Below are 21,536 nucleotides of genomic sequence, written 5' to 3'. Positions count from 1 at the left end.
TTTCAATGCATAAACACACAACTGAACTTTTACCATCAATGCTAGATATATAATATGCAGACTCCAGTGGATGTTAATCAGCATTGCTTAAAAAGTCCAGCAGCATTGCAAATGAAACATACAAAGTGTTTTGATTACTTGATATCTCAAAAAATTAATCAAAAAATTCAAAAAAAATAAAAATTGAGCAAAAAACCCTTTAGAAGAGGCAAAAGCTTATATAAAGTCTATTTCCCAAGGAACCTTAGGTTCAATCCCGACTAAATCATCCTCTGATAATGCAGCCATTATTGCTTTTCAATACTAACTCGAGCAACATACAAGCATCATAAGTGACAAGTTGGCTGTCATAATCTGATTTGACCAAGATTGACAACTCTAAAGCAGTAATTTGCAATATAAGTTTCTTCCAAAGTTTTGGCAAATAATTAAACACACCAAAAAATATCTTTATACCTCAAGTAAAATATCATTAGTATAAAATAGCAACTTAAAAGGCCAAAAATGTAAAGTCAGTAATTTTTTTTTTTTTTTGGATGAATAAAGTCACCGTCCCCTTGAAAGTGCTTCAATCAACTCCCGAATGATGACGGAAACAGCTCTATATAACGACTCCCAAGAGTCATCCTATCCTTAGCCATTGCTTCTTTTGAATCCTCCATGCTAGCAAACTCCACAAATGCTTCACCAGTTAGCTTCCCATCCCAATTAAATGTCAAGTGAATCGCATCTTCCGACAACACAAAATCTTTGAAGAAATCTAAAACGTCACCCTTGCCAGCTGTTCAGCTAAATCCTTCCCCTCATCAGAAGATTTTCGTTTACAAGAAATGTTGGATCTGACAAATGAATATATTATACCCTTTTCAGATTTATAAACTCCTAAAGGAGAAAAAATAACACATTTCATTTCATGCGTAACAGAGTAAGAGTAGGAAAATGTAAATTAATTATAGATATAAGAAACAAGTCCTTGTCAACTAACAACCAATTCCTCAAGGGGAAACTTAGATCCTCCACTTTTAACAATGCCAAAATTATATCAGATTGTCATTCCTAATTTGCATGAAATAAATCAATTATAAAAGCCATGCTTCTCACCAAAAATTATTTGGATTGTTTAAAAAAAACCACATAATATATCATTGCCAATAATATTCAAACTACCAGCCAAATATGTTAGAGAGCAAGAGATCATCAAACATCTCTTAAACAACCACCATTCAATCCCTGGGAAACTTTGAATATATTAGTAAGTGTAGCTCTAACCAAGGTTATCATAATCCCAATCAAGATCTTATGATCCATTTGCACAAAATCAATTTGGATTGCGTAAAAAATCCCTCGTATGTAGGATCTTTTCATTATGATAGTTAGATCTTATAGGATCATCGAATCCCGATCTAGATCTAATCCAATTTTTAAGCAATGTTTTGTATTGTATGGGCTAAGATAGTACAAAGTCCTCCTGGTTTTCATACTTTTCTTATTGTAAATTTTGTGTTTGTTTCCTAAAATACCAATTTTTTGTGGTCCAAATGACTAAAAATGAGTAATATTAAATTAAAATAGACTCACAAAAATAAACCAGGGTAATAGAAATTCATATTGCAGTAATTTAGGAGAACTAGCTCGTTGAAAGAAACAAACTCATTCTACTTTGTTGTATCTCCTCCCACCCCCTCTCTCTCATATTGCATAGTAGATTATCCGACTATTTTTTTTCCCCTTTTTCTACATATAGTAAAATGGCCTACGATCTATTTATTCGTTTGATTCTCTTTGTTTTGGTTTCTTGGAGAATCCTTTTCTTTTACTCTATTTATGCTTTTCTCTCATCTTTTTTTTAATAGTAATTGTATACTGAAACATGATACGACTTTCAACCTAAGAAGCATGGGCACAGACACACGACACGACACGACACAGATACGACATAGACACGACACAGACACGCCAACACGTTAATTTTCAAAAAATGCAGGACACGACACGCTTGAAATATATAATTTTGTATATTTATTATATGTTATATATAGATGAATATATCATTCAAAGATAATAAAAAATGCAATATGACACTAATTCCTATAAATTCATATGTATCTAAAGTTGTTTTGTTTAAACTTATAATTAGTTTCACATGTGTCTAATCAATAGACATGTGTTTTTAAGAGATACACACGTGTGTTCTCGAAGTGTCCAAAGAGTGTCCGGGTGTTTAAAAAATATTAAAAAATAGGACACATTTTGAAGAGTGTTGAACACGTGTCGAAGAAATGTCCAAAGAGAGTCAGTGTCCGACACGGACACGACACGGATACATCACCTTCTTAGAAGTGTCCGTGCTTCTTAGCTTTCAACCCTTTTTTTTGTTTATTTTCATGGTTTTTCCACGTTCTTCGTTTAACTTCCGGCATTATATAGCTCTTTTATTTTATTTTGAAGTCTCCAAAGTTGTTCTTTATTTTATTTATTACCATTGCAGAACGCAACTATATATTTAATTTTATGACACATGTAAAGTTAACTTTTTCTTTTATTTATTTATTCTCTTTAGAGTTTTCAATCTATTTTCAAATCCAACTTTGTTAACTTTCACTATTGAGTTTTTCTATTGTATAATATTATATTTATATTTTACAAGGAGCATTAGAGCATCTCCATTGGTGTAGTATTTCTTTGTACTATTTTTAGCACAGTAAAAGTGCACTTTATACAAATTTGCTACAAGCCGCTTCACAAGTGTGCAGTATTTATTGTGCTAAAATAGCACAAGTGTTCCAGCAATGTAGTACTTTTTGTGTTATTTGTCTTTATTTACTACCTACCGATCAACCATCACTCATTAACTATTAATTTAAGTCAAAGTTATCATATTTTTAAGTCCATAGCCATAATTATATTATCACATTTTTCTTTTTTCTAATCTAGAATTCCTCTCTTGAGTATCTCATATTTGCTCATTAAAGTTTTCTGTCAAATGACAAAAACAAAAGCGCTAATCTTCTGTTACCTTGCTCTTTCTATGCAATTCTTTTTCGGCCTTCCTTCCATTAGACCTTTTAGTTTTTGGAGAACCAACAACGGCTTCAATTGGATCTTGAATGGAGTCTAGAGAAATAGAAATGTCAAAGGATTGGAGGTAGAGTCATCATGACTCATTGGGATATTGCTATTAATGTGAAAAATAATTTTTGTGAGAATTTCAATTGTTATTAATAAATTAGTGAGGATAGGTGAGGATTTCAATAGATAGGTGAAGATTTCAATTTCTTTGTGATTAGATTAATAATGGCATAATACATAAATTAAACTCTCATTCTAATGGTATAGATAAAATTTTATAAAAAAAAAAAATATATCAACTGGTCAAAAGTGTAGCATAAAAATAACACTGTACTATCCTTAAGCCGAATTTGGCACAAGAAATAATACTATGCTATTTTAGCACAAAATATACTACATTGCTAGAGTGAGTGTTTTATGTTGTATTGTGCTCTACTTTGACACTGCTACACCTAAATACTACACCACTAGAGTGGCTCTTATATTTTTTCACAAAATTTTCAGTTCTTTTTTAATATAATTTAGGCTTATTTTGTGTACATATTTTCTAAGAAATGTTTATTCAAATTAAATTACTTTGCAATTTTTCTTTTTCGGTATGATCTTACAATCAATCTATTTCTATGATCCAATCCTGTAACCCCTCGAACGATCCAATGTAAGATTCCAATTTTGACAACCTTGGCTCCAACATAGTCATAGGTTCACGTGTATATGACACACAAAGCACAAATGCATCAAGTCATGGTCAACCCTATGACATTCAAAACTATATTAAGAAGAATTAGCTAAATGGCCACTTTGTGATTGGCTTATCCAAGAAATAACAATTAAAGTATTCTCAAAGTTTGTCAGTGGCAACTTGCATTCACAGAAAAATAGCATTGAAAGGACCTTGACAGTAATTCCCTCCCACTTTCAGATGGATAAGAAGAAAACATAAGAATTAAAATAATTGAAATTTCCAAAATTTATGATGCAATAGAGGAGCCCAAATAACTAATTGAAGTCGTGAATTCCACCGTCACAATTGACAAAGTTGAAATTATCATTAATAAAAATAGTAAACACCAATTAATTAGGAAACTTAAGCTAAATTTATGCAATAATATATCGAGTTATTCATACCAAGACCCCCTCAACTATTAACAAATATCATTTTACACCCCTCATCTATGAACCCGTCATTTTGACGCCCTCAACTATAAAAAAGTATCACTTTCACCCCCTTGCAGACCATCTCTTCAGACCACCTCCAAAAAGAGTGTATTTGTACAATTCTCATAGTTGGGGGAGTCAATATGTACGGATTCATAGATGAGGGCAAGGTTGTTAAAATCGGGATCCTAGGTAGGATCGGTGAGAGGGTCTCGTGGATCGGATCATAGGATCAGATCGAGAATCGTAAGATCTTATTTTCTATTAAAAAACAAAAAAATAAAAATACAAATTAGAATAATACCTTTTAAAAATAAGGTGAAAAATCATAAAATCTACGGTCCTACTTACGATCCTACCTACGATCTTGCACAATCCCATATGATCTTACACGATCCTACTTGCGATCCTGTTATAACATGAATCCTACAACGATCTGGATCGTTTTAGCAATGTAAGATCATAGGGTCATATGATCTGGATTGCGATTTTAATAACCATGGATGAGGGGCGGCAAAGTGATATTCACTAATAATTAAGAGGATTTTAGTGTAATTAACCCTAAAATATCTAAAGGAATTTATTAAAATCAAACGAGGCATAATCAGAGGGAGTCTTTGGAGCCTATTCATGTCTTTACAGTAAGGTCTACGTAATAAAAAATGTTTCTTTTGTTAATTACAAGAGTTATTGAAATACCAATTTTAAATGAAAAATAAACCAAGTTTTCAACTCCAGCTTCTTCGTCATTAGTTGTGGTGATTGAGTACAAGAAGAGTCAGTGAGTTGTTCACAGCAGTCAGTGATATCAATGCTTGTGGCTACAGTGACAAAGTGATCATGTTGGAATGGAATCATGATGTAATAGAATGGGTATGGATGTGGTGAATATGGTACAAGACTCCTAGTAGTGACAGCGACAGGATGTTAAAAACAGTGACAAGGACAGGTGCTGGCAAAGTTATGGACAATGTGATGGAAACAGGGATGATTGTGATGCTAAATATTTGGATACAAAGAAACCAAAATTTGAATACAGTCTCAGATATAAGGCATAGCTGCACAGTAATTTTTCTTAAACAAAAGACATCTTGACGTGTAAACAAGAAATCAAAAGTTTACTACTTCCAAGTCAAACTAAAACTACTAAAGCAAAATCCAAATATCATACTAGTGCTAAATATAATATTAATAACTAATATATAATATCAAAATAATAAAATTATATAAAGAAAATTTAAAAAATAGTCACCGGCCCCTCGAAATTGCTGCATCCAACTCCTCATGCGATGAAGGGAAAAGCTCTACATAGCGATTTCCAAGTGTCTTTCTATCCTTTGCCATTGCAGCTTTTGAATCTTCTGCATTTGCAAATCCCACAAAAGCTTCCCCGGTTGACCTTCCTTCCGAATTAACCGTAATATGAATTGAGTCTACTGAAAGTACAAAATCCTTAAAGAAATCCATAATATCATCCTTGCCAGCTGAGAATGGCAATCCCCTCAATCGCAATACCCCTGTGTGTTCAGCTGAATCCTTTCCATTATCAAATGATTTTGCTCTGGAGACACTTTGGTGAGGTGAACCACCACGTGACTCTGAAACTTCATTTGCTATGGCCTTATAGTATTCCTTCCTTTTGCTTCTGAAAACCTCGACATACCTCCTGCCAATGTTCTGCCTATTCCTCTGAAGAGCAAAATTGACTTGAAGAGGATATGCCAAAACACAGTAAGCTTGCCCTGTGAAGCTCCCATTATTGTGGACAAAAAGAACATCAACTATGTCAAGACCATAGAAGAACTCTTCAATATCAGCTTCCGAGCAGTCAAATGGAAGGCCTTGAAGTCGGACAACAGGGAAAGGAGGTGGCTGGCCAATATAGAAATAAGGAGAAGGATTATACATAAAACCAGAACCAGGAGAAGTCCCATATGAAGAACCCTGATCAATCACCCGCTGCCGCTTTGGACCCATTTCATACCTATTGCCAACATCTCCATATCTACATCATACCCATAAATCCACAAAAGAAACACAAATAACAATCACTTGTCAGAACTATCTCCAAAAATCTACATTACTCTACTCTGTTACAACTCTAAAGTTTTAATTTCAAATCCTTTTCCTGAACATAGAATCAAGAATAAAACTTTGTAAGTGAAATAAAATATGGGTTCTTAATATCTCAACTTAATTCGTTCTTATCAATATATATACATACACACTTAATTCATAAGTTATAGACCCTGTACGAAAGTATGAATGACTCTTATTTTGAAACCTACATCAGAGCTAGAGTCAGAGTCACGGTAAAATATTTCATTTTAATCTATCTAGTGCACTTTTAAATCTAAACAAGATGCTTCATCAGAGAAAACAGAACAAAACAACCAGAGAGAGAGAGAAAATTATGGGTTATGTCTATCCTCATTAAACTCAGACAGTAGTTCTTGTAAGAGATCGAATGATTCACTTTCAAGCCAACATCAAAGCCATAAGCTCAACCACTCCAATCCAATTAAAGCAACATAATCTGCTTGTATTAGCCAGGTAAGGAATATGTAAAACCAATTATTTACCCTCTTCCTAATACATCTTCAAATCAAAACTACATCAAACAAGGAAAGAATAACAAAAAGAAATCAAAGAAAGGCTTCTGGGTATATCTAACAAATTCATAATTCACAGTTCAGCCTAAAACACCTCAATGTTTCACCATGTCAAACCCGCATAAGGCTCATCCAATGCTAACCGCTCAAAAACCATTAACGCAACAGAAGCCAATCACAAACCATACAACCCATGCAAAGATTTATGCTAAACACTTGAGTTTCTCATTGCTTATAAAGGTTTGTATCAGACCAATACAAACCCCTAAGAAATAAAAGTAATTAAATTTAACAGAGAATTACAATTTTGGCTTCTGGGTATCTATAATATAACAATAAATCTTAGAAAATATGCATACACATACATAGAGAAACGCAAATATACATAAGTACATACAAATATATGTAAATCTGAGACATGAACATACCCTCTGTAGAACATTATCTCTACTACCCAGTGCCAATTGAGCTTTCCTCTCTTTTCTCTTCTGCTTGTTTGTGTCTCTCAACTCAACCTCAATCAAGTAGTAGTAGTAGCAGTAGGGTAGGGAATTAAGAACCAATATGTAATCTTAGGCCCAACGTGTGCTGCTCCGGACCAATCCATGCATGGAAGCCACGTTTTAGGGTTTGCCCGACGCCTTTGATGCATTGATGGATGGACGGATGGATGGTCCACCTTGAATTTTAAGAAGACAAAAAAAAAAAAAAAAATTGAAATAAAAAATTGTAAGAACATTTATTCATAAATTTCTTTTTATATATTTATATTTATATTTTATTTTATTTTATTTTATTTAAATTATTTTTATATATTTTAATAAGTTTAATGAATGATATAGTTATCAAAATATCTCTAATAATAATAGGGTGTAGTATAAATGTTCAATATTTCCTGATGTGAACATCCACACGTTAAGGATTTAAAAAAATATTTATAATGGTGAAATTATCCATAAAATATTTTAAATATGAGAATTAAAATTTGATAGATCTAATATCTAAATACTAAAATTTCTTAAAATATAAAAATATATTATAAAGATATATGTATTGAAAAAAAAAAAATTCCTAATAAGTTCTCCAAAATCCTACCTACTCGATGTTATGGACATTGCAAAAAATTCTCCTTAATACTAAAATGAGAATTTCCTGTCCCTCCCATGTGGCCCTGTTGTGAAGGAAAATTTGTTAGGTGTTACTATATATCCCGATCAATCACCAATTGTTATGTCTCTTATTTTTTTATTTTTTGTCACTAAAGGTAATAAGTGGATCTCATCCTTTTTTTGAATCACATTCAATTTAAGACGTCATGTGATTGTGTCCTTAGAGAACCATCAAATAATTTTGCATTATTTTATACTAATTTGCTCAATAAAATAAGATTAGTAGACCATTGTTCATCGAATTTTAAGATTGTTCGGACAACTAAAGCCGAATTTGACTAGTTTGACCAATTTTTGACCATTTGGCAAGCAATGATTGACCAAACTTGATTTGCTTGATCCTTATCTGCTAAACAAATTAAGTTTGTTATATTCTAATTAGATTAATCAAAACCGTAAACCCATAAAAAAAATAAAAATAAAAAAACTCTAAAAAATAGTTCTCTTCCTTGCTACTACCTTCTCCTTTTCCCATCTTGACTCCCAAAGGCTCAATTTCTTTTTCTAGCAAGTTGTCATTCTCATCTAGGGAGGTGAAAGTGAGACAAAATGGAAGAGAGAGTGGAAGAGGATAGATTTTAAAAAGATTTAAGATTAAGGATGGAGGTATATTAGGAATTCTAAGAGTTGTAAAAAGATAAAAATTTTAAAAATTTATAGTTAGTGGAGTGAAAAAATAGGTGCGGAGAGTTAAATCTATGACGTAATTAAAAGTTTCATATTTTGAAATGCTAGTAATTTTTTTTATTAAATTACGAAATTAAATTTTTCCACACATCAAATTTTGGAGATCCATATTATGAGGTTAAAGACAATAATTTAACAATGATAAGCAATTAAAGAAAGAAAATGACAAAACAACAAGATTTGAAACAATAGTCCGGCCACATTTGCCGGCTACCCCGGGGCCTGGGCCTACGGATGTAGTGATGACACCTCAGAACATCCTTTCTTGTTGTTCAAAAAAAAAAAAAAAAAAAAAATACACACAAAAATAAATAAATAAATTTTAATTTTTTGATTTGTTTTCATTGTGAACTATTTGTCCGTTTTTGTTAAATAAAAATGACAGGAAGTGATATTTTAATCATTAAACTCAATAAAAATTAATATTTTAGATATTTTATGTACATCTATATTATGTTTAATAACTAAAATATTATTTTTCTGTCAGTTTTACTTAATAAAAATAGATGAATGATTTAAATTTGAAAATAAATAAAAAAAATTAGAATTTAAATTAATAAAATTAAAAACTCAATATTTATTTTGTTATAAAGATCGAACCCTAAAGCTTTTTTTTTTTTAATTTTTTTCAAAAAATAATTTCATGTCTATTACAATTGAGATGCCCATGGGGTACATCAAGAAAAAGGGTTCATCCCTTGTAAATAAGGCTAAAAGCCATACAAAAAACCTCTGGGCACTCTCATCCATAACTTATTTCTCTATATTTTTTCATATTTCTTTTATTGGGCTCAATTCTAAACTCACATCAATGATCCGAACCGTTTATCTCGTAGGTTTCACAATAAAGACCATCTATATAAAACACGAGTTTCATCAAACATTTATAAAGATAAGAAAAAAAATCACATTTTGTTTTATTAAATGAATGACAAATGTGATTGTAAACTTAAACCATTCATTTTTTAAAATAAAATGCTATTTATTCATATGTTTATAGTTGTCTAATGAAGTTAATTTTTTGTATGAATAACCTTTATTACGATGTCTACAAAGTAAATGATTTGAATCATCGGTGCAGGTTTAGAATTGAGCCTATAAGAAGAGTATGGAAAGATGAAATATGTAGGGAAGCCTATCCTAAACAAAAGAGCCACAACTCTTCTACCAATCCACAGCTCCTCGAGGTCATGGTACATCATCACCTCAAAAGTTTAAACAACAAGGGATGAATATAACATCTAATAGATAATATTTTTACTCTGGTAATATGAATCCAACAACACACATATTCATGATGTGATACAATATACATACAATTATTCTCAAGTCTGATTTCAATTCAAAGTTATAACTTCAATCTCGTAAAATTTAATGAATACAACATTTTTGTTTCTTGATATAATATAATTCATTGATAATTTCAAATGTATCCCTAAGTCGTGTATCTACTTGTTGAGAATCACTCCCACATTATCAGTTGTTAGTTGAAAGGAAATCAATATCTATACCGCGTGACTTTTGGTCTTTCACCATGAAGTTTCAACCTAATTTAATCAAATTTTCAACTATATACTACCCCTGGATTCACCATTATCATTACACAATTCAATCATTCACATTCACAATTCCAACATTTGATTTTCAATTCTCAATCACATTTCATTCTCAAGATACAATTCTTCAAATTTTTAAAATACCATTCTCGTATCCGATGAGAAATTATAAACTATTCCCGGAATACCACATGTCGATACACCTAACCAATCATAATTTATTCTGCCCTCTCATGTTTCTCAATCACCCAATACAATACCCCACCTACCCACCTTCTCCACCAATCACAATACTATGGAATACCATGTGTTTATACTTTGAGATTTGTTGGAAAATGACTTTTGTATAGCCTTATTTTTTGCTAACTTTGAGCATTAATTAAGGTGGGACCCAAGCATTATTTTTAACGTTTCTAATTGGGTTCATGTGTTAATGCCGCGTAGTGAATAAATTCATGTATTTGGTTCCTCAAAACCATTTCCGAATGAATGAAAATTCAACGCACATTTTTGGGTTCGTGGAAATGTATTTTGGTAGGTTTACTACATATTTGTGAAATGTGCTTGTCTTACATTGGAAAGGCTTGAGGAATTGTTTGGGTTTATAAACCTTAACATTGGATACTTGAGATAGGCCCCAAAGGGTCCCCAAGTTTGTGGAAGGGTGAGATTATGGGTGAAGTGGGCTAGACCCATTAGACCTAAAATTAAAACCACATGCACGCCCCGCCACCGTCCGATCAGGCAGGCTGGGCTTGGGCGTGATACGAGATTGGGTTGGGCTTGTCCGGTTCAATACTTATTTTTTTAGGTCAAAAACTTTTGTAGATTATTTTTTTATTTTTAATTTTGTTTTCAAAATTCAAAATAAATTGGTCCGGAATTTTTCTTCACCCAAACAAGTCCCTTACAGGTCCATACCACCCGAATTGGTTCAAAAGGTTCAAACAGGTTTCTACCTGTTGCATTCCAACCGAATCTGTCCAAATAGATTGTCTATCTGTCCGAACAGTTGCCTATCTACTGGCACTTGTTCGGAACAACCACCTTTTTGTCTATATAAAACATGCTTCTAGCAATTCATTTGATTCAATTTTTTTCCTCAGATTTTCGTCCTTCTTTTCCTGTTCTTCCTGTGCTCTTGTATCTATTTCTACATTTATTTTTAGGAAGAAAAAGAGAGAGTTTACAACAAAGTTTTGGTTCGCCAAACTTAAATTTGTAGTGCTGCAAATTTAAGTGTTAGTCATTGCATCCAGGGAAGTAGATGCCAGTAAAACTTGAAGCACCGGAGCGAGAACGAAATCTACTTTAAAGAGATTGTGTTCAACACAAGCTTCGACATTATTTTCTGTAAGCATTTAATTATAATTATTTTCTAAATTATTTTATTTTGTTGTTTATCTATTTTATACATTTAATTTACACACATACACCTTTGTGGGTTCTAACAATCTTAAAGTAGATTTTTTATTTTTATTTATTTCTACGATAAACAGACAAATATTTTGTTTTGGGAAATTAAATAGTAGTAATATACTGTTTAATGATTTATTTGATAACATAGTAGCGATATACTGTTTATTATTGGAATTTTGTTACAAAATATTATTCTGTTTATTTTGTGTGTAAATTCATTTTTTGTATAAATTTGTGATTGGTGTATTACTTTTATTTTGTCAGAATTATGAAAACTGAAATTAACAGTACTGAGACTGTTATTACTCAAACTCCCTCACCTGTTGTGCCAATGATGACTCCGCCAGTACCGGTAAATCATGGGGAGAAGCCAGAAAAATTCAATGTTACTGATTTGAAAAGATGGCAACAAAAGATGATGTTTTATCTTACCACATTGAATTTGGCTCGCTTCACTCATGAAAAGGCACCAGCACTAAACGAGAAAGAAACTGATCGGCAAGTGGTTGCCATAGTCGATACATGGAAACATGGTGATTTTTTGTGTCGAAACTATATTCTCAATGGGTTGGACAATACACTGTACAATGTGTATAGTGTGAAAAGCACAGCTAAAGAACTGTGGGAATCTCTGGATCATAAGTGTAAGACAGAGGACGCCGATACAAAAATATTTGTTGTCGGCCGTTTTCTGGATTTTAAAATGATGGATTCCAAGACGATTATTAGCCAAGTTCAAGATCTCCAATTAATTCTCCATGACATACATGCGGAAGGGATGGTTCTTAGTGAATCTTTCTAAGTAACGGTAATCATTGAAAAATTCCCACCATCTTGGAAAGAATTCAATTATTATCTGAAGCATAAGCGCAAGGAGATGAAATTAGAAGAATTGATAGTGCGGCTCCGAATTAAGGAGAACAACCAAGGTTCCGACAAGAAGTCAAGAAACCATGTCATGTTGGCTAAAGCAAATGTTGTGGAACATGAATATGGGTCAAAGTTCAACAACAACAAGCGGGAGCATGATGGCAATGGTCCCAAATAAGGATCCACTAGTAAGATCAACAAAGGGATCAAAAACGGGTTCAACAAGAGGTTCAAAGGCAAATGTTTTGTGTGCGGCAAAGATGGGCATTGCGCTAAGAATTGTCATGTTTGCAAGGACGGAGGGAATTCAAGCAAAAGATAGCACAAGCCAACATAGTGGTGAAAAGTGGGGAACAACTTTTTATGGGAAACTCCTCCACTTTAACTGTAGAAGGACAAGGAAAGATTATGCTGAAAATGACCTCGAGAAAAGAACTCACTCTTAACAATGTACTCCATGTGCCAGAAATTCGCAAGAATTTAATTTTTGGGTCATTGTTGATTAAGAATGGGTTTAAATTAGTCTTTGAATCTGATAAAGTTGTACTCTCCAAGAGTGGGGTGTATGTGGGGTAAGGGTACATGAGTGATAGGCTTTTTAAGCTCAATGTAATAACTGTTGTACCTAATTTGGCTTTTAATAATAAGAACACATCTTCTGTTTATATTGCTGAGTCTTCTTTCTTATGGCATGATAGATTAGGACATGTTAATTTTAATTCTTTGCGTAGACTTGTTGCTTTAAAATGTTTACCTAACTTAGAATTTGATCCTAATCATAAATGTGAGATTTGTGTTGAGGGAAAACTCACTAAGGCATCATTTAATAAAGTTGAAAGAAGTACTGAACCTCTAAGTTTAATTCACACAGATATCTGTGATTTAAAATTTGTTCAAACTAGAGGAGATAAGAAGTACTTTATTACTTTTATTGATGATTGCACTCGATATTGCTATGTTTACTTGTTGAGAAGTAAAGACGAAGCTGTAGAAGCTTTTAGGCAATACAAACTTGAGGTATCATTGCACAATTCAATCATTCACATTCTCAATTCGAACATTTGATTTCCAATTCTCAATCACATTTCATTCTCAAGATACAATTCTTCAAATTTTTAAAATACCATTCTCGTATCTGAAGGGAAATTATAAACTATTCTCGGAGTACCACATGTTGATACTCCTAACCAATCATAATTTATTATGCCCTCTTATGTTCCCCAATCACCCAACACAATACCACACCTACCCACCTTCTCCACCAATCACAATACTATAGAATACCATGTGTCTATACTCCGAGATTACTAAATAATTATCTCATATCTGACACTTTCCAATTTCAAATGTCAATGTTCAAAACAACAATTTAAAATTTCTAGGGTGTAAGCTCATTTTCAATTTCTCAACAATTATAGAGTTTATCAAGTGATTTTCACAAAACCACTATGGTTTAACCAACCACTACATTTCAAGGAGAGGAGAATTAAAACATAGTACTCTACAACTTCACAAATTTTCAATGATTAATCATGCTTAATTCATAAATTAGGGTTTTCATAATAATTTGGGGGTTTTCAATTAAACAAGATGCATAGTAGAATAGGTGCTTAAAATAATGAAATTGGAGAAGAAGCTCACTTGACCATTACTATCATTCGAAACTCTAAGATATAAGTAATTCAACATTTTGTGGTGTAATAAAATACCATATATACATCATATAAGCCCATATTTACCAAAGTGAAAAAAAATCCTACCTCAAATAAAGAAGAGGAGGAAATCTAGATTCTCAAGGTTGAGGAATAGAAAATCAAAGATGATGGTTATGTAGCCCTTTTCAAACTCTACAACATTTGTTCTCGGCTCAAAAGTAAAATCAAATTCTAAATGGCTCTGATCTTGAATTTTTGTTTCGTAAACTTTAAGAGAGAGAATGAGAAAAGATAAATAGATAGATATATATAGAGAGAGACAAAGAGAGGAAGAAGAAGAAGAAGAAGAAGAAGAAGAAGAAGAAGAAGAAGAAGAAGAAATAAAATGAGGTAAAAAAAAAGGTCTCTACCATGTAAGGAAAAAAAAAAGAAAAGACCAGGGCTCGCCATATGTGCTGTTAGCCCTAACTTATACGGAGCCTCCTAACTACACATGTGGATCGCTACGGAGCAAATTTCACCAGCTAACCCTCTTCGTTGCATGTGCAAAGCTCATCACTACACGTGCAGAAACCCCTCACCTTACGTGCGGGTCATTCCACCACATGTATGGGCTAGCTGCCTAGAACCTCAGCCAATAATACACCAATCCACATGTGTAGAGTGCATGTTTCCCTTCTAATTTTTATTCTAAGCTTGGAGTTCATATCATGGAGTCTAATACTCAATCACAAAATGATTCAAATGATAAACAAGACTCAATACAGTGCAAGCGAGCTCGAAAACAATATGACACAATAACCAACAGTTAGGTCCAAAAGCAATACAAGTTCACTCAACACATACCTAGTTAGAGGAATCAAGTTGGGTCTAAGGCCCGAGTCTCTACATTTTCACACATTTGATGCATGACAAGATGCTTATGATTTATATTGCGCTAAGTACATAAGGTGTATATACATTAAAGGATGATTTATTTTCATAGCAAAATTATGAGGGAAAGGCAGAGAAATGGAAGGAAAATGGGATAAGATAAGTCAAGATGAGAGGAATCATTATATTGTTTTTTTGATTTATGAGAAATGAAGGTTTGTCAATTTACATGAAAATTAAGGGAAAACTAGGTCTAGGTTCATAAGAAGGTTTTTTGATTCCAAAGAAAGATCAATCAACATTATTGGAGTATAATAACTATATTTTTTTACATGTAGGTTGTCTAAGTATGGGGTTTAATTTATACTTTTCCCAAGTTTTGGATGAATGAGGGGTTGGGTTGTTTGTTTATCATTTGGATGTGCAAGTATGGGTTTTGGGGTTTGATTTTGTCCTTTTTTTTTTATTATTATTTTCCCCAATTGAGGGGTTGTGTTGTTTGTTTATGACTTTGGTTGTGTGAATATAAGGTATGATTTCTCCATTATTTCTATATTTTTTACTAATGAGCTGAGTTGTTTTTTATGACTTGTATGAAAGGAAAAGAAAAAAAAAATTGAACATACTTGATGATGTTGAATATAAAAATTAGAGTATATAGAATCTTTTTATTTTAGTATTATGTATATAATCTGTAATTATATCAATCACTGATAGTATTGTTTCCTTATTTATATCATTTCCTAAATTGTATCATGAATCTATTATATATACGTGGCATCTATCTCATTCATATGTAAGCCAAATAATTCTTTTCATTCTTTTTGGTATCAAAGCTAGGTTAAGTACCTAATAATTTTGCTTTACCAGCGGGCGGCATCCTTGCCTTGGTCGCTTGCCGAACCTCAACCCATTCTGCTGCCATATTTTCTTTCAGTATCACTTCATGGTGATCTCTTCCTCTATTCATTAGTTTATTGTTATCCCAAACCTATTTGAGTTTGAGGGGGTTATTATACCTATATCATGGTGAGCATGGTGATATACCATGTAAACCACCTAAGCCGCCCCATCTGGCGCACAACCCAAGTTGCCCCTTCTGGCACATAACCCAAGTCGCCTAATTGGTACACCACCAAGCCTCCCCCTCTGGTGCACAACTAAAGTCGCCTCCTTTAGCACACCACCAAAGCCGCCCCTTAGTGTACTTTCTAATAAGCTGCCCTTTGGCACACTCAGTCTTCTGTTGCCATCATCGTTCAGCACCACGTCATAAGTTATGTGTGTGTCACGCTTGTTGGTTCAACATCTAGTTCTCTATATCGGTCCGACATGACCCCTTAAAATGTCCCGACATTAATTTCGATTAGTTCCTACAACGGTCCGGCATGACCCCGTAAACTGTCGCAATATTGATTCCGGTCAATTCCTACAATGGTCCAGCATGACCTTAAATTGTCCCGATATTAGTTCCGACCAGTTTCTACAATGGTTTGGCACGACCATAACTATCTCCTTGCATTAGCTCTGGCACCTGATACCGACCAAGGTCTTGTTGGCTGCCGACCAAGGTGTTTTCTAGCTATAGATGCTTCGGCAACTCTTCTAGGGCAGTTCAGTCCCTATTTTTTTCCCCTTGTAAGAACTTTTTAGCTCTGGCCTCTGATACTGACCAAGGTCTTGTGGTGCTGATGTATTAAGAACTTTTTAGCCTTTTATTTAGTGGACTACCAGATTTATTCGGATTAGCCGTTGAGTTTTTTTTCAGTCATCTATTGGGAAGTTATGATTGTTGAATATCTTCACACCAGCTTAATGGGGAGTATCGAATATAGAAATTAGAGCACTAGATATGGTTGCCATGGATCAAAACTCTAAGATTGTTAAATCTAAGCAAGAACCCTAGGCTCTGATACCAATTGTTACCCAAAAAGCAATCTAAGAGGGGGTGAATTAGGTTTTTACAAATAAAAACTAATAATTCCCCAATAAAAATTACCAACTAATACAAAAAATATTGATGAAGCAAAATAATAGTGAAGTACGACTAATGCAATGAGTATATCAAATGATCAACACAATCATAATAGATAAGTATAGCAGTAGTAGGAATTATAGCAAACTATAGACACCCCATTTTTTACTGCCCTTAAGACTTGGGCGCTACTGATGGTTTACTTGGTGATGAAAGGTGTGGGCAGTGCAAAGGTTCGATTTCTTTAGTAAAGAGAGAGTCAAATCCCAACTTCACATCTCATTTTGGACCAAAACTATTTTGAATGGTTTTTAGGCCTTAAAACCCTCTCTTTCAAAATAGTTTTTGAAAAAGTTCCTATGATGTTCCGACGCTCGCATTTTGTTAAATGTTCCGCTTTTCGGTAAACCGAGCAAAGGACAAAGTGGAAATGAATGAAAGAGAGATGAACTATTTGAAAAATATTTCAAAACACCTTGTTTAGGGATTTGGTGTTGAAGAAAAGAGGAGAGGAGAGAAGAAACCAAGCTGAGGAGCAGTTGGGTATGAATCCGGGTAGGATCGAAACTGAGCGGCTTCCCTAAAAAAGGCATAACTTTTTTCACACTTGGAATTTTTAAGTGAGGCTATCACCATTGGAAAGCTTACTTCTGGGGCTTCAATTTGGACATAAGAATGACCTAAAAATGAGTCCAGATGAAGGAGTTGTATCCATTTGAAATTGGACCTGGAGAGCATATTTTCTCTGTCGGCCACTAGTGAAGGGTGCCGGCCATGGATGATGCAGTGCCGGCCATTAATGGTCCTTGCCAGCCAGAAATGGTGTAGTGCTGGTCATCTATGATCCTCTGTAGGCCAACAGTGGAAAAATTCATTTTTTTTTGCAGATATTTACCTCCAACTGTCTCCATATTGCTCCAGCTGTCTTTGGCTTGATATTTTTGACCTGAAGCCATGTTTTGCTATATATAGAGGCCATTCTTTATGGTTTGAGAGGTTAGAACAAGTTAACAAGTTTGGGAGCTTCTCACACTAAAATCTCTCTCTCTTTACAATTTTCAGAGCAAAATCTTTGCCTCTCTCTCTAGGAGCCTCTCCCTCTTCTTGTTTTGTGCCTTAAGCTTAGAATTCTCTATACTTTTGCAAAGAGACCCTTAACCAAAGTTGATCACCTTTGGGCTTAGGTAGCTTGGGACTTTGTTTGAGCTCCAAAAGGTGGTTTTAGCTCAAAATTTGGGCTGTTTTGCTGCTATGCTTCAAAGGTAACCTCTTATCTCTTTTAAGCTTTTTGTGCACTATTGTTTTGCCTTAGTTTTCAACTACTTTGGAGCTATTTTTGGGGTGGTGTTGAACTACAAAAATCTCTATTTTTCCTCTGTTTTTCAGTCCTAAAAGTGTTGGTTTGAGCCTTGTGTGGTTAGGGGGTGGTTACCTCCCTTCGCTCTTTGGCTTGCAAAGCCTTTAGAGCCTTCTTTTAAAGGCTTTTGAGTCCATCTCTTTTGGCCTTAAAACTACTAAGGCCCCATTTGGGGATTTACTTTTTTAGCCAATTAGTCAAAAAGTTACTAAATTAGCCAAAAAGTTAACAACTCATACCAAAAAGTCAAAAATTCTCTTTTCTCTCTATTTTTTGCACATCTTTTCGTAATTAGCCAAAAAGTCATCCCAAACATACAAGTTTTTTTTACCTACCTTTTTAGCCAAATAGCCAAAAAGTTACTAAATTAGCCTGTTCCCAAACGAGGCCTAAATTTCAGAGGAATTTCAGTGGTAAAAAGCTTGTTTTGAGGTCCAAAATAGGAAGGGGTGGCCTCCCCTCCTTGTCTCTCTATGCCAGGCCTTGTTAGCACTATAAAGTAGCATCTTTTTGTGGCTTATGTTAGCTCATTTCAAGCATGCTTTTGTGACTTTTTGGACATGCTTAAACTCTGTTTTTGGCTGGTTTGGCCACTCATTGCTTGCATCTTACACTTGTAGTGTAATCTTGCTTACTAGCTTAACATGCCCAATGAGTTAGCCCATCTTTTTACTCTTTTGTAGCTTAGTTCAAGCATGTTTTTGGTGTTATTTTGACATTCTTTAACTTTGATTTCTGTTGGTGGGTTCACCCCTTGCTTGGTTTTTACACTTGTAGTGTAATTTTGCTCACTAGCCTAACATGCTTAATGAATTAGCCTATTAATCTAGCATGTGTATGTTCCACTCCAGCATGTTTTTGACTCTGATTTAGCATGCTTTAGGACTGTTTTGAGTGGTCTTGGCCTTTTGAGGCTTGCTTTGTATAGCTATAGTAGAGTTGGCCTTTACTAGCTTTGTGATTTAAGGCTTCTAACATGCTTTGCTTGGGTTGTTTGCATGTCATAACATCATCGAGCATGTGATTTCAGAGCATATGTCATTGCCACACTCTCACATTTTCCACTCCTTCAATGTGTTTAAGAGTTGTGTCTTATTCCTTGTTTGTGAGCTACCAAATGAGCATGTGCTTCTTGCTTTTTGTGCCTAGATTTCAGCACATTTTAGCCATTGTTTTGGCATGTTTGAGGCCTGTCTAGGCCTGGTTTGTATCATTTGAGCATTGTATTGCATGGTTCTAATGTAAAGCACTTCACTAGCTTTGATGCTTAAGCCTTTAACATGCATTACATGGGTTGTTTGCATGGTTTTAAATTACTTAGCATGTTATTTCAGTGCTGAAATGTGTGTCATTGCACTCCATGGTTTCAATCTTTCATTTTCCTTGAAAGTGATCTCAAGGCCCTTGTTGGCTTGAGCATGGAATGGAGGCTCTCATGCCTAATGATTTTAGCCTTCTCTTGAGGGTTTCTACTAACCAAAAACATGAGGCTTCTTTCATGCTCAAGGGGCTTGTGGCTGAGGCCATCTTTCCCATTAGAGGACTTTCACATTTGGACTTAACCAATTAAAGAATGGTTGGTAATGTTAAAATGTGTAAACAAAATCAATCAAGTAAAACATGTCAAGATAAACATGTTGTTTGCATTGCATTGTGTTCAATTGGACTTTATATTGAACACAAGGTGAATTGGTCCATTTCATACTCAAAGTGATGAAAATGAGCCAATTCACTTCGTCTCCATTGCCTTTGATCACTCATGATAAGGCCATGGTCTTAAAGTCTTGTTTGCATTGCATTTATTGAATGTGTACAAGATTGGATCTTTGGCCATCATGCATTCCAAATGCTTGATTGATGGTCTTGGATCCGATGGTGCCTCTCCCTTGATGTTTTGAGATGATAAGGAGTGGCATAGTACATACATATCCTAGGGAGACCCTCTATTTCCTCTGTTTTGTGCTCTGTTGTAGTTTGGTGTCACAGCACACCAGTGGCCGGCAGTGCCACATTGATGGCCGGCACCCTCTCATTGTTGGCTGGCAGGGGGCCATCTTTAGCCGGCAGGTGGCCGGCAACAGCTCCTCATGGCCGGCAGGCCACTGGTGCACTCCCCAGCCTTGATTTGGTAAGGTTCAGCAGAAAAACCTTGAAGACACCCTGCAAACAAAGCCTCTAAAGAGCAAACTGGAGAGCTTTTCGGGACAGGAACCGAGTGCATGCATGTTCAACTTCTTTAACTTGCTGAGGCAACTTGGCTTAAAGCTTTACTTATTAGTTAGCTTGGTTTTGTAATTGTAATTTAATTAATTTGTTAATTAATTAAGTGTTGTAATAATTAAGTAGCTTAGTTTAGTTATTTCTTTATTGGTTTGTAATAATTAGTCTAATTAGTTTAATTAGATTAGTTGCTTAGCTTAGCTTTAGATTAGCTTAGCGTATTCATTCGGACCCTCCTGCGAGAGGGCAAATGTTGTAATAAGGGTGCGTGTGTGTGTGCATGTCTTTCAACCCCATTTCTTTCTTCCTTTTACTTATCAGCTTTTGATGGTTAGTTTAGGGCATATTTCGATTAGCATATCTTATGCTTGCATGATTGCATCATTCATTTGTCTTGCATGCACCGGGCTTTGCGCATCATTCAAACTGCATTGTATTTCAATACCTATTTGAATACATGTTATCCAGTATTGTAACTCATATGCCATTTTAGAATAGCCGTGTCTATTTAATTGCATCTTTGCATATGTTGCATTAGGCAGTTTAGCATAGTTAGGATCATGCATATTTCTAACTAGCTTTTGTTTTGGCTCGGAGTACACTATAAGTTTTACGCTTTAGCATACTTGCATGAGTGTGAGTGTTGCCATGATAGCATGCTTGCCATTGAGGTTATTTGCTTAAGTGATTAACTGCATGAATGCCTGTGGATGAAGGCTTCATTACTTGAATTAGAACAATTCATCAAAATGTGAGTTTTAAGCCCACTTGGAGTGGCAAATCATAATGTTTTAAGCCCACCTTGAGGGTGGCAAATCCACATTTCTAAGCCCACTTGAGGGTGGCAAATTCAAACCATTTTCGAAAAAACAAACATGAGATGTTTTGTTCCAAATTGAGTGATTTAGTTGTGTTG

General features: G+C 34.4%; 1 protein-coding gene across 2 annotated transcripts; it reads right to left on the bottom strand.

Annotated features, from left to right (window-relative positions):
* Positions 1 to 369: 369 nt before the first annotated feature.
* Positions 370 to 7,516, bottom strand: LOC114280445 (uncharacterized). Of its 2 annotated transcripts, none has more exons than XM_028222817.2 (3): positions 7,268 to 7,516; positions 5,480 to 6,232; positions 370 to 839 (listed from the first exon to the last, which is right to left on the bottom strand). In XM_028222817.2, the coding sequence occupies exons 1-3, from the start codon at positions 7,279 to 7,281 to the stop codon at positions 761 to 763; spliced, it is 846 nt and encodes a 281-aa protein (XP_028078618.2). In that variant the 5' UTR covers positions 7,282 to 7,516; the 3' UTR covers positions 370 to 760. The 2 variants fall into 2 exon arrangements, with proteins under 2 accessions (XP_028078618.2, XP_028078626.2); XM_028222825.2 differs by having other exon boundaries at positions 648 to 882; positions 7,268 to 7,502.
* Between the last annotated feature and the right edge of the window lie 14,020 nt (positions 7,517 to 21,536).

This window comes from Camellia sinensis, chromosome 14 (genome assembly GCF_055761805.1).
Source record: "Camellia sinensis isolate YWXY chromosome 14, ASM5576180v1, whole genome shotgun sequence".
In the NCBI taxonomy this organism is placed as follows: domain Eukaryota; kingdom Viridiplantae; phylum Streptophyta; class Magnoliopsida; order Ericales; family Theaceae; genus Camellia; species Camellia sinensis.
The sequence above is the reverse complement of the archived record's forward strand: the minus strand, read 5'-3'. Positions and strand labels throughout refer to the sequence as shown.